The sequence below is a fragment of the Giraffa tippelskirchi genome, chromosome 2 (assembly GCF_054371585.1).
Source record: "Giraffa tippelskirchi isolate mGirTip1 chromosome 2, T2T-mGirTip1v1.2.pri, whole genome shotgun sequence".
In the NCBI taxonomy this organism is placed as follows: domain Eukaryota; kingdom Metazoa; phylum Chordata; class Mammalia; order Artiodactyla; family Giraffidae; genus Giraffa; species Giraffa tippelskirchi.
The window spans coordinates 130,172,812-130,186,424 of record NC_137276.1 but is presented as its reverse complement, the minus strand read 5'-3'; the positions used below and the strand labels follow the sequence as shown (position 1 = coordinate 130,186,424).

At 40.8% G+C, this 13,613-nt stretch overlaps 1 protein-coding gene across 7 annotated transcripts in view; it reads left to right on the top strand.

Moving 5' to 3' along the window:
- IFT80 (intraflagellar transport 80) overlaps positions 1–4,138 on the top strand; it is a 121,565-nt gene extending 117,427 nt beyond the window's left edge. For all 7 annotated transcript variants that reach the window (XM_081570713.1, XM_081570709.1, XM_081570714.1 and 4 more), the window contains one exon: positions 3,688–4,138. In XM_081570713.1, the coding sequence (XP_081426839.1) occupies positions 3,688–3,798 (111 nt within the window). In that variant the 3' untranslated portion in view covers positions 3,799–4,138. The remainder of the gene's footprint in view (positions 1–3,687) is intronic.
- The last annotated feature ends 9,475 nt before the right edge of the window (positions 4,139–13,613 follow it).

The following is a 13,613-nucleotide window of genomic DNA, read 5'->3' as shown; positions in this document are numbered from 1 at the left end:
GTGACATGATCACTTTTCCATTTTAAAATCCCAATTCCTAAGTAGAAACGGAAACTTAGAATTTTTCACAAAATTATCCTTTCCCCCCCCATTTGGAAATTATATACTTAGCATTTGTTAGTTTTAATTCATTTAGTTTTTCCACAAAATTATCTGGAGTAGGGTTTTGTCAGTCAGTTAAAGGATATGATAATAAGAGCAAATGCATAGGATCTTGAAAGAATGGTAAAGGAGTACAGAGGGAGTGCCTTGGGTTCTGGGTGACTAGAATGTTGATGGGATCAGACATTGAAGCATCTTAATACTGTGCTAACAGATTTCATAATGAAGGCAATGCAAAGACTTGAAGGTTTGTAATCAAGAGAATGTCTTGAATGATAGCTTCTTAGGTGGAAGATGGTTTGGAGGTGAGGGTGGTGACCAGGAGGCCAGTTACTATAATAGTTTCACCAGGAGATGGAAAGGGTAGGATTAATGTAAGAAAAAAAATCAGAAAAATTAATAGAACGTTGTGGTTAGAGGTAGGAGGAGGGCAGTGAGCTAAGTCAAGGCATTTGAGAACAACTTCAGCATTCCTAGCGTGGGTGACTGTGGAGGAACACGAGCATATACAAGTTGTGCACCTTTTTTAGTTTGAATACATGAAAATAGGCCATTTTTTGCATTAGAAGTCCCGTAGGATAGACCCTAGCTAGGTGGAGGTCTAGTAGGCAGTTGGAAATATCAATGTGAATATCGAAGTGTGTTGCTAAGGGAAGAATAAGGGCTAGATATTTATGTATGTATGATCATGACAATTTAGGCATAGTTGAAGCTATGTGAGTTGATGAGATCTCTTAGGGAAAGTATGAAAAAGCTGTGTTTGGAACCCCAATGAATGCTAATAGTGAAGAGGGTACCAAGGAGAAGGATATAGAAGAAAAAGGAAAAAAAAGATTGAGGACATTTAGAACGGAGAGCAGAAACCAGAAGGGAAGGATATACTGAGAGAGATTTTGAAGAGCTGGAATGGAATCAGCAAGGTCCAGGGGATGCTTCTACATCAAGGCTTTTTTTCTTCTTCTGTTAGGTGCTCTTCCCCAGATATACTCATGGAGTCACTCATTAATCTTCAGATTTTCACGTCAACCTCTCAGGGAGGCCTTCTCTGATCACTCTATCTGAAGTTCAGCACTCATCCCCCCAACTCCCCCCTTGGTACTGTCTCCCTCCCCTGTTTCTAAAACTCTTACCACTATCATTTGTCTCTGTTTATTTATATATAAAGACTGATTTTTATCTTTTTATTCACTGCTAAATCCATGTGCCTAGAGCAATCCTTGGTATAGAGCAAACATTAAATATTCATTGAATGACTAATTGAGTCATATAAAGGTATATAGGATGAGGAATTAAAACACTTAATGGTGGCATTAGTGAAGTTTCTGAAGTGTAGTGGGAACACAGTTATATCACAGTCGTCTGGGAAGAGGATGAGAGTTGGGAATGAAAAGAAGAATGAAGGTGGTAGCTTGTAGGGAGACAGAATAGAGAAGGAAGGATGAGAAGGAGCAGCCAGTGAAAAGAAGGAAATTGAAATATGTAGGTAATAATTGAAGGTCGATGTCCTAAAGGAGTCTGAGATGAGATCAGGGACTTGTGTGAAGATGCTGGCCTGAGACAGAAGGGAAAGAGATAGGCGTGGGTACAGATGTACCTACTTTTGTGAAAGGAAGGAAATTAAGTGAATTCTGCCTAATGGTCACTATATTCTCTCTAAAGTAGGAAGCTGATTTTCAGTTGAGAGTAAGAGAGGTGGAGTAGAGGATGGAGAGCCATTTGATATGATTTTGAAATTACTTCTATGTGAATATAAAGAATTGACTGCCTCAGAACTAGAATAAGAAGTGCCAAAGAGTATTAACACTCTCTGGAAGAGAAAAGGATGTGTTTTAACGTAGAAGTCACTTGACAGCTGTCATAAGTACATCCTTATCTGAAACCCACTATTAAAAATACTCTATTCCCGAGACTAAATTATCAGGAGAACATTGTTCTAAAACTGGACAGATGCCAGAATGAAAGTGAAACATTTATTTCTAGTAGGATAGCTATCAACTGACACCCTCATTTGTACTGTAACAAGTAACTAATATAGATGTCATCAGTCTACTTGATATACTTCTGGTAAAGCCAAGCAACAGTTGTTTAGTTTATCATCAATATATGGTTTTATTGTGATTGATTCAAGAAACATATGTAAGTCAATTTAAAGCCGGAAGAAGGACAAGGTATTCATCAAGTTTTGTCTTTCTCTTTGAAATGTTTTCTTAGACGAATGTTCTGCCATTTAAAAAATATCAGGTTCTAGCCAGATTGAAAAATGAGCCTTTCAAATAATCTAACATTTGCTCTGCCTTTCACTGAGTTGTCACTTGCATCTTAGCACAGACATTCATCTTCTATGAGTAAGAAAGATTCTTTTAATTCATCTATTTTATATACTATAGACAAATATATAGAATGATTATCTTAATAAAGGTGACCAATAATATCCACAAATTACTTCACAGAAATTAGAGAAAGGATTTTGGCATAAAAAAGAACCAAATACTTAATTCTACCTACTTCCAGTACAAAATAAAAGAGGCGTGAAGTCTTGTGTTAAGGTCAAATTAGTCTCAGTTACTTAAGGTAAATCTGTTCAAGCAGCACATATCACCACAATCTGCTTTAATACTGCATATTCTACTCAGCTCCCCTACATGGAGATGAAAACCTATTTACTTTTGGTTCAGTCTTAGGAATTTCGGTTTATTTCAAAGTAAACCAGAGTTAAGTTTAAGCTGGGACCCCATTTTTTCCCATGTCTTGCCTGAGAGGACACACATTTCTAAGTTAGTGATCTCCAGACTTAAAAAAATAATCTGAATGCTTTTTCCTAAAGAAGAAGCTTGTGGGACTCAGGGTAGAGTCCACTCCTAACACCAAGTCTGTTGATTTAGTGGAGGGAAGGGATATAGTGGAGGGGCAGGGCCGGATCTTGGTGAGGATCAGTGGTTGACCTGAAACAGATATAAATATTACCACTTTACAGTTATTCTTTTTAGTTGTCTTTCAACCTTGTTCTCCCTCTATTTTGTCTAATATCTTTTCATCATTGTCTTACCACCAAGTCTTCATATCATTTTAAGGGTTGTTGCAAAGGAGCCCCTTTGCAGAGTATGCTCTGATGAAGCAAATGCCCCCCTATCTTTCTTCGTAGCTAGGCTCCTGATGGGAACCTCAGTATAAGAGTGCTGAAGTGCTGACGCACTTGAAACGTGGCCTGATGGCCAGGGCTCTGTCCATTTTTCCTCTTGTTTGGAGGAGAGCAATCCACCTTACCTGCCCTTCCCACCTCGTACCTGAACAGAATCCTAGGGTTCCATAGTTGAGATGTGCTTTTTATAAATAACTACAACTACATTTTGGTCTTTTGCATCACAGTGAAAGTCTTTGCTTTTTATGGTGATAATTGTTCTAGGAGGAATTATTTAACGCTATGTCATTTGCAGGGGAGCATTATTTCTTCTTAACTTTTCTTTCCCACCGTCTTTCTCTAATGTTTTAGAAGTCTATTCTATTTTTGTTTACTCTTAGCTACTTTGGATTAAATAAAAAGGTCTTATACTATATATGCACGTTTATTCTTTTCTTCTACCACAGCTCCAAATAGACTGGGAGAAAATCAAAGCCAAAATTGAGATGGAAATTACTAAAGAGCGAGAGCGGTCATCTGGCAGCCAGCCCACCAAGAGTACTGGTGTAAAGCACTAAATGTCATGATTACCTTTAAGAAGTTTTACCTTTTGAAACTGATTCTGATTAATCAAGGATAAGCATGTTTTCATTGCCAAAGAAAAAGGCAGAATCTCCAAGTATAAGCACTTGGTGTGTATTTAATACCAAAAGTACATTCAGAAAGACTGAGCACAAAATAATTGATGTAATTTCATCTTATATCTTTTTAGTCCAATAATTAGCAAATATTCCTATATACTTATGATACATCCAGGTCATATTGCTTACATCCCAGTTTTCTGTCCATTATTTTATCCCTGAATCTTCAGTATGAACAGATATTAATGCTAATAATAAAACACTGGACTCTTTAAAATGTATGTTATCATTCATTTCTATTTGAGCTCTAAATTGTAAAGTGCTCCAAAAGTTTATTTACCCAACAAAAAAATGAAGATTGATTTATGAAAATATATAATAATATGTATACTTGTATATGTTCGTAGCAACATTATTCACAAAAGCAAAGTGGTGGGCAAAAAAAGATACACATCATCAGATGAATGGATAAACAAAATGTGGTATACACAAAGTGGGATATTATACAACCTTCGAAAAGAATGAAATTCTGATACATGGATGAATCTTGAAAACACTGTGCTAACTGAAAGAAGTCGGACACAACAGGTCAAATATTGTAGGATCCCACTTACATGAGGTATAAAAATAGACAAGTTCATTGAGACAGAAAGGAGAACAGTAGTTGCCAGGGACTGTTGGGAGGGAAAATTGAGGAGCTATTGTTTCATAAGTTCAGAATTCCTGTCTGGCTTGAATGAGTTCTGAAAAGTGAAAGTCGTGATGGTTGCCCAACGTTGTGAATGTACTTAATGCCAAAATGGTAAATTTTGTTATATCTATTTTATCATAATTATAGAAATATGTCTAGAACAGGCAAGAAATATTTTTCTCATTCCTCTTCTGACTTGAGAATGTTTAGGCACTAGACTCTGGAGTCTGAATTTGTGAAAGTCTCCTTGAATTATCAACCCACTTGACTAGCTTTCATTCAGTATATCCCCAAGTTATTATTACCACAAAAGATTTTTAACATAGCACAAATAATCCTTAGAAATTCCTCTATGAAACCATTTTTGGAAATGGTACACTATAGCGTGGGCATATACATATACATGGGAAAGTGATGCCCTCTCTCACCCTCATTTTAATGAATATGTTCAGTTTTTTTAAATGAAAATGTTCCTGTCTTTTCAACATATTCCTTTACTTTGCTGAAATGTTGTAATGTTCTGTTCTTCATCCAGATGCTGGGTACAAAGGTGTGTTCAATTTGTGAAATATGATTGAGTGGTTTACTTGTAAGTTATATGTTTATTCTGTTTTCTTATATTACAATAAAAAGTTTAAAAAGAAAGCTGGTCAAAAGGGTAAATTTTATGTTTATTTTACTATAATTTTAAAAGTCAAAAAATATAATGAAATATTTCTGCATTCTAACAACAATTCTCTGATAGCCAACTTGATGCCCTGACATTCAATTCAGTTGATAGTACCCAGAGTTAGTGTGCTCAGTTGCTCAGTCACATCTGACTCTTCATAACTCCATGGACTGTAGCCCACTAGGCTCCTCTGTCCATGAAATTTTCCAGACAAGAATACTGGAGTGGATTGCTACTTCCTACTTCAGGGGATCTTCACGACCCAGGGATTGAACTCACATCTCTTGTGTCTCCTGTACTGGCAGGCAGATTCTTTACCACTAGTGCCACCTAGTAAGCCCAGAGTTAGTGTAGGTCTCACAAATTAACAGGCAAGATCCTCAGCTAGAGTACTCTTCAGTTGCCAGTCCACTAGTGGGGACCCTAGGATACTCATACCCCTCTAACTCAGCTGCAAATTTGGGGATTCCTACCACCCCCCTTCAGGTTTGATAATTGACCAGAATGACTCACTGGACTCACTGAAACATTTTCTATTATAATTTTACTATAAAAGATATAATTTAGGAACAGCTAAACGGAAGAGATGCATAGAGTGAGGCCTGGGAGGGAGAGGTGTCAGGGGAAATGGAGACACAGAGCTTCCACACCATCTCCTCATGGAACCCAGGCATGTCATTCATCCTCCCAGCACATTAGTATGTTCACCAACTAGGAAGCTCCCCTAGGTCTTGCTGTCCTGAATTTTGTATCAGAGTTTTATTATGTAGGCACAGTTGATTAAATCAGTGTGTGATTGAACTCAGTCTCTAGCCCCTTTCCTCTCTCTGGAAGTCAGGTGGCTAAAAGTTTTAGCCCTCTGATCATGTGTTCTTTCGGGTGACCAGCCCTTATCTTAATGCTCTCTAGCCATGCCCCTCCCCCAACACACACACACACACACACACACACACACACACACACACACACACACGTACACAATCATTAGCATCAACCAAGATACTCCTTTCATTCAGGAAATTTCAAAGGTTTTGGGAGTTCTGTATCAGTCCCCCTCCCCAAGCCTGGATACATCCTTTATTACATCTTAGGCCACTCCCTGGTCTTTGATCATGGGATTTTTTATAGCAAAAGGGACCTGACAGCAACATTTGGAGGAATCAATGTGGGGTAAGGATGGGAAGCTATTAAACTCAATGTCCCAATACATTTGATTATCAACATTGGCATTATCTTTCCAATAACGCCAGTATTCTAGCACATAACATTATGGTAGATGTAACCTGAAAAATAAGAGTCAAAGATACACATTTACTGGAGTCCCATTCAGTCAGTCTGATAGTCAGCCTCATCCATCATCATATTGTATGACAGGATGTCTCAGGGCTTCCATTTGATCTTGTCAAGAAACAGAAGTGGTGTCAGCAATAGATGACTTCATGCTCTCAGGCATTTTGTATAATTGGGCTTGAGAGACAATATTATTTCTTGCTCTTAGCTTTCTTCCAAGCATTATCATTGGACTTCTCTCATTGCATAACTCAGTTACTCATTCATTTACCCCTTGTTACGTACTGTTTGTCCTGTCTGTATCCAAACCTTTTCACCTTGGAAGGGACATTAGGTTTGGCCACTGTGCTGGTCTAGATCATAGGCAGCACTAGGAGTCTAGCAAGTGCCTCCCACTCTGTCCACTCGCATTCATGTAGGAAAGGGTTACATAGGTACAGAGTTAGTGGGCTATCTCTACCCATAGGCAATGTAACTGTGTTCAATGTTAGCCCAAAGACTGCCGCATGGAGTAAAAGCACAACCCACCCCATCAGGCCCTTAGGAACTCTTGACATAAAGATTTTAAAACAGCTATGGTTTGGTGCCCAGGAATCATCCTTGCTTCCTGCAATGCATTAGTAGTTGTAGTTTTGGTCCAGGGACCACTGCATCAAGTATGAAATAGAAAGTTACTATATGATATCCCTGATGGCTCTGTTGGTAAAGAATTCACCCGCAATGCGGGAGACCTGGGTTGAATTTCTGGGTCAGGAAGATCCTCTGGAGAACAGATAGGCTACCCGTTCTAGTATTCTTGGGCTTCCCTGGTGGCTCAGCTGGTAAAGAATTCACCTGCAATGCGGGAGACCTGGGTTTGATCCCTGGGTTGGGAAGATCCTCTGGAGAAGGGAAAGGCTACTCACTCCAGTATCCTTGGGTTTCCCTGGTGGCTCAGCTGGTAAAGAATTTGCCCGCAATGTGGGAGACCTGGGCTCGATCCCTGAGTTGGGAAGATCCTCTGGAGAAGGGAAAGGCTACCCACTCCAGTATTCTGGCCTGGAGAATTCCATGGACAGTATAGTCCAACAGGTCACAAAGAGTTGGACACAACTGAGCTATGAACAAAGCTAGTGGAGGTATTGAAATTCCAGTTGAGCTATTTCAAATCCTAAAAGATTATCCTGTGAAAGTGCTGCACTCAATATGCCAGCAAATTTGGAAAACTCAGAAGTGGCCACAGGACTGGAAAAGGTCAGTTTTCATTCCAATCCCAAAGAAAGGCAATGCCAAAGAATGCTCAAACTACTGCACAATTGCACTCATCTCACACACTAGCAAAGTAATGCTCAAAATTCTCCAAGCCAGGCTTCAACAATACGTGAACCGTGAACTTGAAACAGATGTTCAAGCTGGATTTAGAAAAGTCAGAGGAACCAGAGATCAAATTGCCAACATCCATTGGATCATCGAAAAAGCAAGATGGTTCCAGAAAAACATGTATTTCTGCTTTATTGACTATGCCAAAGCCTTTGACTGTGTGGACCACAACAAACTGTAGAAAATTCTGAAAGATATAGGAATACCAGATCACCTGACATGCCTCTTGAGAAATCTGTTTGCAGGTCAGGAAGCAACAGTTAGAACTGGACATGGAAGAACAGACTGGTTCCAAATAGGGAAAGGACTACGTCAAAGCTGTATATTGTCACCCTGCTTATTCAACTTATATGCAGAGTACATCATAAGAAACTCTGGGCTGGATGAAGCACAAGCTGGAATCAAGATTGCCGGGAGAAATATCAATAACCTCAGCTACGCAGATGACACCACCCTTATGGCAGAAAGCAAAGAACTAAAAAGCCTCTTGATGAAAGTGAAAGAGAAGAGTGAAAAAAAGTTGGCTTAAAACTCAACATTCAGGAAACTAAGATCATAGCATCTGGTCCCATCACTTCATGGCAAATAGATGGGAAAACAGTGGAAACAGTGTCAGACTTTATTTTTCTGGGCTCCAAAATCATTGCAGATGGTGACTGCAGCCATAAAATTAAAAGACACTTGCTCCTTGGAAGGAAAGTTATGACCAACCCAGACAGCATATTAAAAAGCAGAGACATTACTTTGTCAACAAAGGTCCATCTAATCAAAGCTATGGTTTTTCCAGTAGTCATGTATGGATGTGAGAGTTGGACTCTAAAGAACACTGAGCACTGAAGAATTGATGCTTTTGAACTGTGGTGTTGGAGAAGACTTGAGAGTCCCTTGGACTGCAAGGAGATCCAATCAGTCCATCCTAAAGGAGATCAGTCCTGAATATTCATTTGAAGGACTGATGCTGAAGCTGAAACTCCAATACATCAAACTCCACCTGATGTGAAGAACTGACTCATTGGAAAAGACCCTGATGCTGGGAAAGACTGAAGGCACGAGGAGAAGGGGACGACTGGATGAGATGGTTGGATGGCATCACCGACTCAATGGACATGAGTCTGAACAAACTCCTAGAGCTGATGAGGGACAGGGAGGCCTGGCGTGCTGCAGTCCATGGGGTCACAAATAGTCAGACACAACTGAGTGACTGAACTGAACTGAGCAACTTTCACTTCACTTCATCACTTATATGTGGAATCTAAAATATGACACAGATGCATCCTATCTATGAAACAGAATCAGACTCACAGACATAGAGAATAGACTCGTGGTTGCCAAGGGGGAAGGAAGAGGGTAGAAGTGGGAGTTTGGGGTTAGCAGATGAAAACTGGTATATGTATAATGGATAAACAACAAGGTCCTACTGTATAGGACAGGGACCTATATTCAATATCCTGTGATAAACCATAATAGAAAAGAATATGATAAAAGAATGTATAGATATATATAACTGAATCACTTTGTGGTACAGCAGTAATTATTGCAATACACCACATTGTAATTCAGTTATACTTCAATAAAATATTTTTTAATAAGTTAAATGATGTGGGAAAGAATAAAAGTATAGTTGTCACACCAGTATCCTTGTCCTCACGCTCAGAATAGCAGAGGAATTTATCAAGTGAGGATACTCCTTAGCCCTGCTCATGTTGCATATGAGCACACATCCGTGAGGGCATATAAAGCCAGCCCTTCATGACTCTATCTCCCCCTATTCTATTTATTTAAAAGAAATTTGCTGTGCCTGGTCTTAGTCGTGGCATACGGGATCTTTAGCTGCAGCATGTGGGATCTAGTTCCCCGACCAAGGATCAAACTGGGCCCTCTGCATTGGAAGTACGGAGTCTTAGCCACTGAACCACTAGGGAAGTCCGTCTTCCCCCATTTTAGACAACCAATGTTTTGATTGACCATTCTAATTCTTTACCAGCTGTTACTCTGAAGAAGAAATCTCTCTGCCTGTTGTTAGACATGATGGCCTGTGATTAGTGTTCCTTGGTCTAAAAGAAAAGTGACGCAGTGGTCCAGGTGGGTGCAGTATATTCTTTCAGTGCTTTGCAGTACTCCGAGCATGTGCATCTACCCTGGGTAAGCAAAGCCCAGTCCAGGGTCAGAGTCATTCCTGTGAGGACCCACTTGTTTTCTGTCCCCCAGGACTACAGGCATCAGACTTGCCATCTCTGTGCAAGGACTCCCCCTAGGGACTCTGTCCTGGAGCAGGCTGTAGTCTCTGTCTCTTGTTGGCAGACAGCAGTTCTTGTTGGTGTCTTGTGCCTCAGAGGATACCAGAGGAATCCATGTAGCTTCAGCCAATCTCTGCATTGTTGAAGGTCCCTGCCCCACCACAGTGTCCACCCATTTCACAAACCCAAGTGGTTACCTCACGTGAGCACACTAGGGTGTCTGCCTGTTGATTCTAATCACCTTCCAATGCAAGAATGAGATTCTTCTGATGGGCATTCCCATGGCCTAATTTAATCCACCCCCTCAGATTCCCATAATGATTTCCACAAGACCATGGCCTGTAAGGGCCCCCCTTTAATAAGCCAGTCTTCCATTGCCCTTCTTCCTGACCATGTGGCCAGGTCATTGGCCACTGCCTATGAGTAGGTAAAGATCCAAACAAGGATAAACAGCCTGCAGAGCAGTTCACCAAGTGGATAGGTTTTTACCATTTCCCGTCAGAGTGGTAGCTTTCCAACAGAATGTTGTCTGTTCATGGTGAAACTACCATCCATACACTAAGCACCTATTTGTTGGTCAGTTGAGAGCTGTTTATAGGGCACCACCCAAGTGATGATAGAATTCAGCAGCTCCTCACATGGTTCCAAAGTCAGTCCTAGGGGAAGAGAGTCTACCTACTCATGGATACACTGCATTCCCCAGTGGCATATTCCTGTATGTTGTTCTGTGCTTAGTCGCTCAGTCGTGTCTGACTCTTTGTGACCCCATGGACTGTAGCCTGCCAGGCTCCTCTGTCCATGAGGATTCTCCAGGCAAGAATACTGGAGTGGGTTGCCATGTCCTCCTCCAGGGGATCTTCCCAACCCAGGGCTCGAACCCAGGTCTCCCACACTGCAGGCAGATTCTTTACCATCTGAGCTACCAAGGAAGCCCAAGAATACTAGAATGGGTAGCCTGTCCCTTCTCCAGGAGAAATTCCTGACCCAGAAATCAAACCAGGCTCTCCTGCATTGCAGGCGGATTCTTTATCAGTTGAGCTACCAGGGAAGCCCATATTCCTGTACAAACCATGCCTATTTTATTATTGAACTCTTCTGGACACTGCTTTCCTGATTAGAGCATTTCTCTGACATCTTGGGTATTTCAATTTTCAAGATTATTTTATGCCTTTCAGTCATAGGGGCATTTCCAGTTAATATCTGGTAGCAGGTTAGTAATTGCCCCTCAAATGGGAATTTGCTAATCCACAATTCCAATAATCATCGCTGGGAAGCGCTTACAGGCTTTTTCCTTAAACCACAGATACACTCCACACATGGCTATTATGCAGAGGATTTGTCCAGATGAGCACTCCAGCTTCTACAAAGTGTGGGCGTGGGCAATCATGTTCATTCCCACTCAGCATATCAAATGAATATGACTTAAAGGAGGGATTTACATGTCTTCTGTTTTATAGTACAAGAATGCTCAAACTACTGCACATTTGCACTCATCGCTACTCACACGCTAGTAAAGTAATGCTCAAAATTCTCCAAGCCAGGCTTCAGCAATATGTGAACCGTGAACTTCCGGATGTTCAAGCTGGTTTTAGAAAAGGCAGAGGAACCAGAGATCAAATTGCCAACATCCGCTGAATCATCAAAAAAGCAAGAGAGTTCCAGTAAAACATCTCTTTCTGCTTTATTGACTATGCCAAAGCCTTTGACTGTGTGGATCACAATAAACTGAAAAATTCTGAAAGAGATAGGACCTGCCTCTTGAGAAACCTGTATGCAGGTCAGGAAGCAACAGTTAGAACTGGACATGGAACAACAGACTGGTTCCATATAAGAAAAAGAGTACGTCAAGGCTGTATATTGTTACCCTGCTTATTTAACTTATATGCAAGTACATCATGAGAAATGCTGGGCTGGATGAAGCACAAGCTGGAATCAAGATTGCCGGGAGAAATATCAATAACCTCACATATGCAGATGACACCACCCTTATGGCAGAAAGTGAAGAACTAAAGAGGCTCCTGATGAAAGTGAAAGAGGAGAGTGAAAAAGTTGGCTTAAAGCTCAACATTCAGAAAATTAAGATCATAGCATCTGGTCCCATCACTTCACGGCAAATAGATGGGAAAACAGTGGCAACAGTGGCTGACTTTATTTTTGGGGGCTCCAAAATCACTGCAGATGGTGATTGCAGCCATGAAATTGAAAGACGCTTACTCCTTGGAAGGAAAGTTATGACCAACCTAGACAGCCTATTAAAAAGCAGAGACATTGCTTTGTCAACAAAAGTCCGTCTAATCAAGGCTATGGTTTTTCCAGTGGTCATGTATGGATGTGGGAGTTGGACTGTGAAGAAAGCTGAGCACCAAAGAATTGATGCTTTTGAACTGTGGTGCTGGAGAAGACTCGAGAGTCCCTTGGACTGCAAGGAGATCCAACCAGTCCATCCTAAAGGAAATCAGTCCTGGGTCTTCATTGGAAGGACTGATGTTGAAGCTGAAACTCCAATACTTTGGCCTCCTGATGAGAAGAGCTGACTCATTTGAAAAGACCCTGATACTGGGAAAGATTGAGGGTAGGAGGAGAAGGGGACGACAGAGGATGAGATGGTTGGATCGCATCACTGACTCAATGGACATGGGTTTGGATGGACTCCGGGAGTTGGTGATGGACAGGGAGACCTGGCATGCTGCAGTTCATGGGGTCACAAAGAGTCAGACACGACTGAGCGACTGAACTGAGGGGAAATATTCCCCAACCAGAGATGATACCCATCCTCATAATACATTCAGATAGAAAAGTCATAACCACTTCATATCATCTTGTTTACCTCAACTCTATCTACTATTGCATTTCTATATCCTCTGGATATACCCTGCCTCCCATTAGAACCGCACTGACAGATTTTAGTACTATAGTGTACAAGGCTCCCAGGTCAAAGCGTCCCCGAAACCTCCACAGTTTCTAACCTTTTTACTCACATGCTTAAGACTTCTGGTTCCCAGAGAAGGGCTGAGCCAAGGGACTGAGGCCCTTTTATCAATCTTTCTCTTGATTAATCTCCCTATTGTAGGGTTGGCCAAAAAGTTCTTTCAGGGTTTCTGTAGGATGATACAGAAACCATGAATGAACTTTTTGGCCACCAATACTTCAGATATTTTCCAGATGAGCTCCTCATTGTAATCTTTGCCTTCCAGTTTTAAAAATTCCTCTAAATTGGGACAAATAAAGCAGACTCTGGGAGGATCTTTCATGTTGGAGATCTAGCAGGAGGTTCCCCCCAGAATTCAGTAGTGCTGTAGTAAAACTTTTGTTTCAATTCCATCAATGTCCATTTTATTCATCCTATTTATTTATTTATTTATTTATTTTTAATGTATTTATTTTAGTTGGGGGCTAATTACTTTACAATATTGTAGTAGTTTTTGCCATACATTGACATGAATCAGCCATGGGTTTACATGTGTTCCCCTTCCTGGACCCCCCTCCCACCTCCCTCCCCATCCCA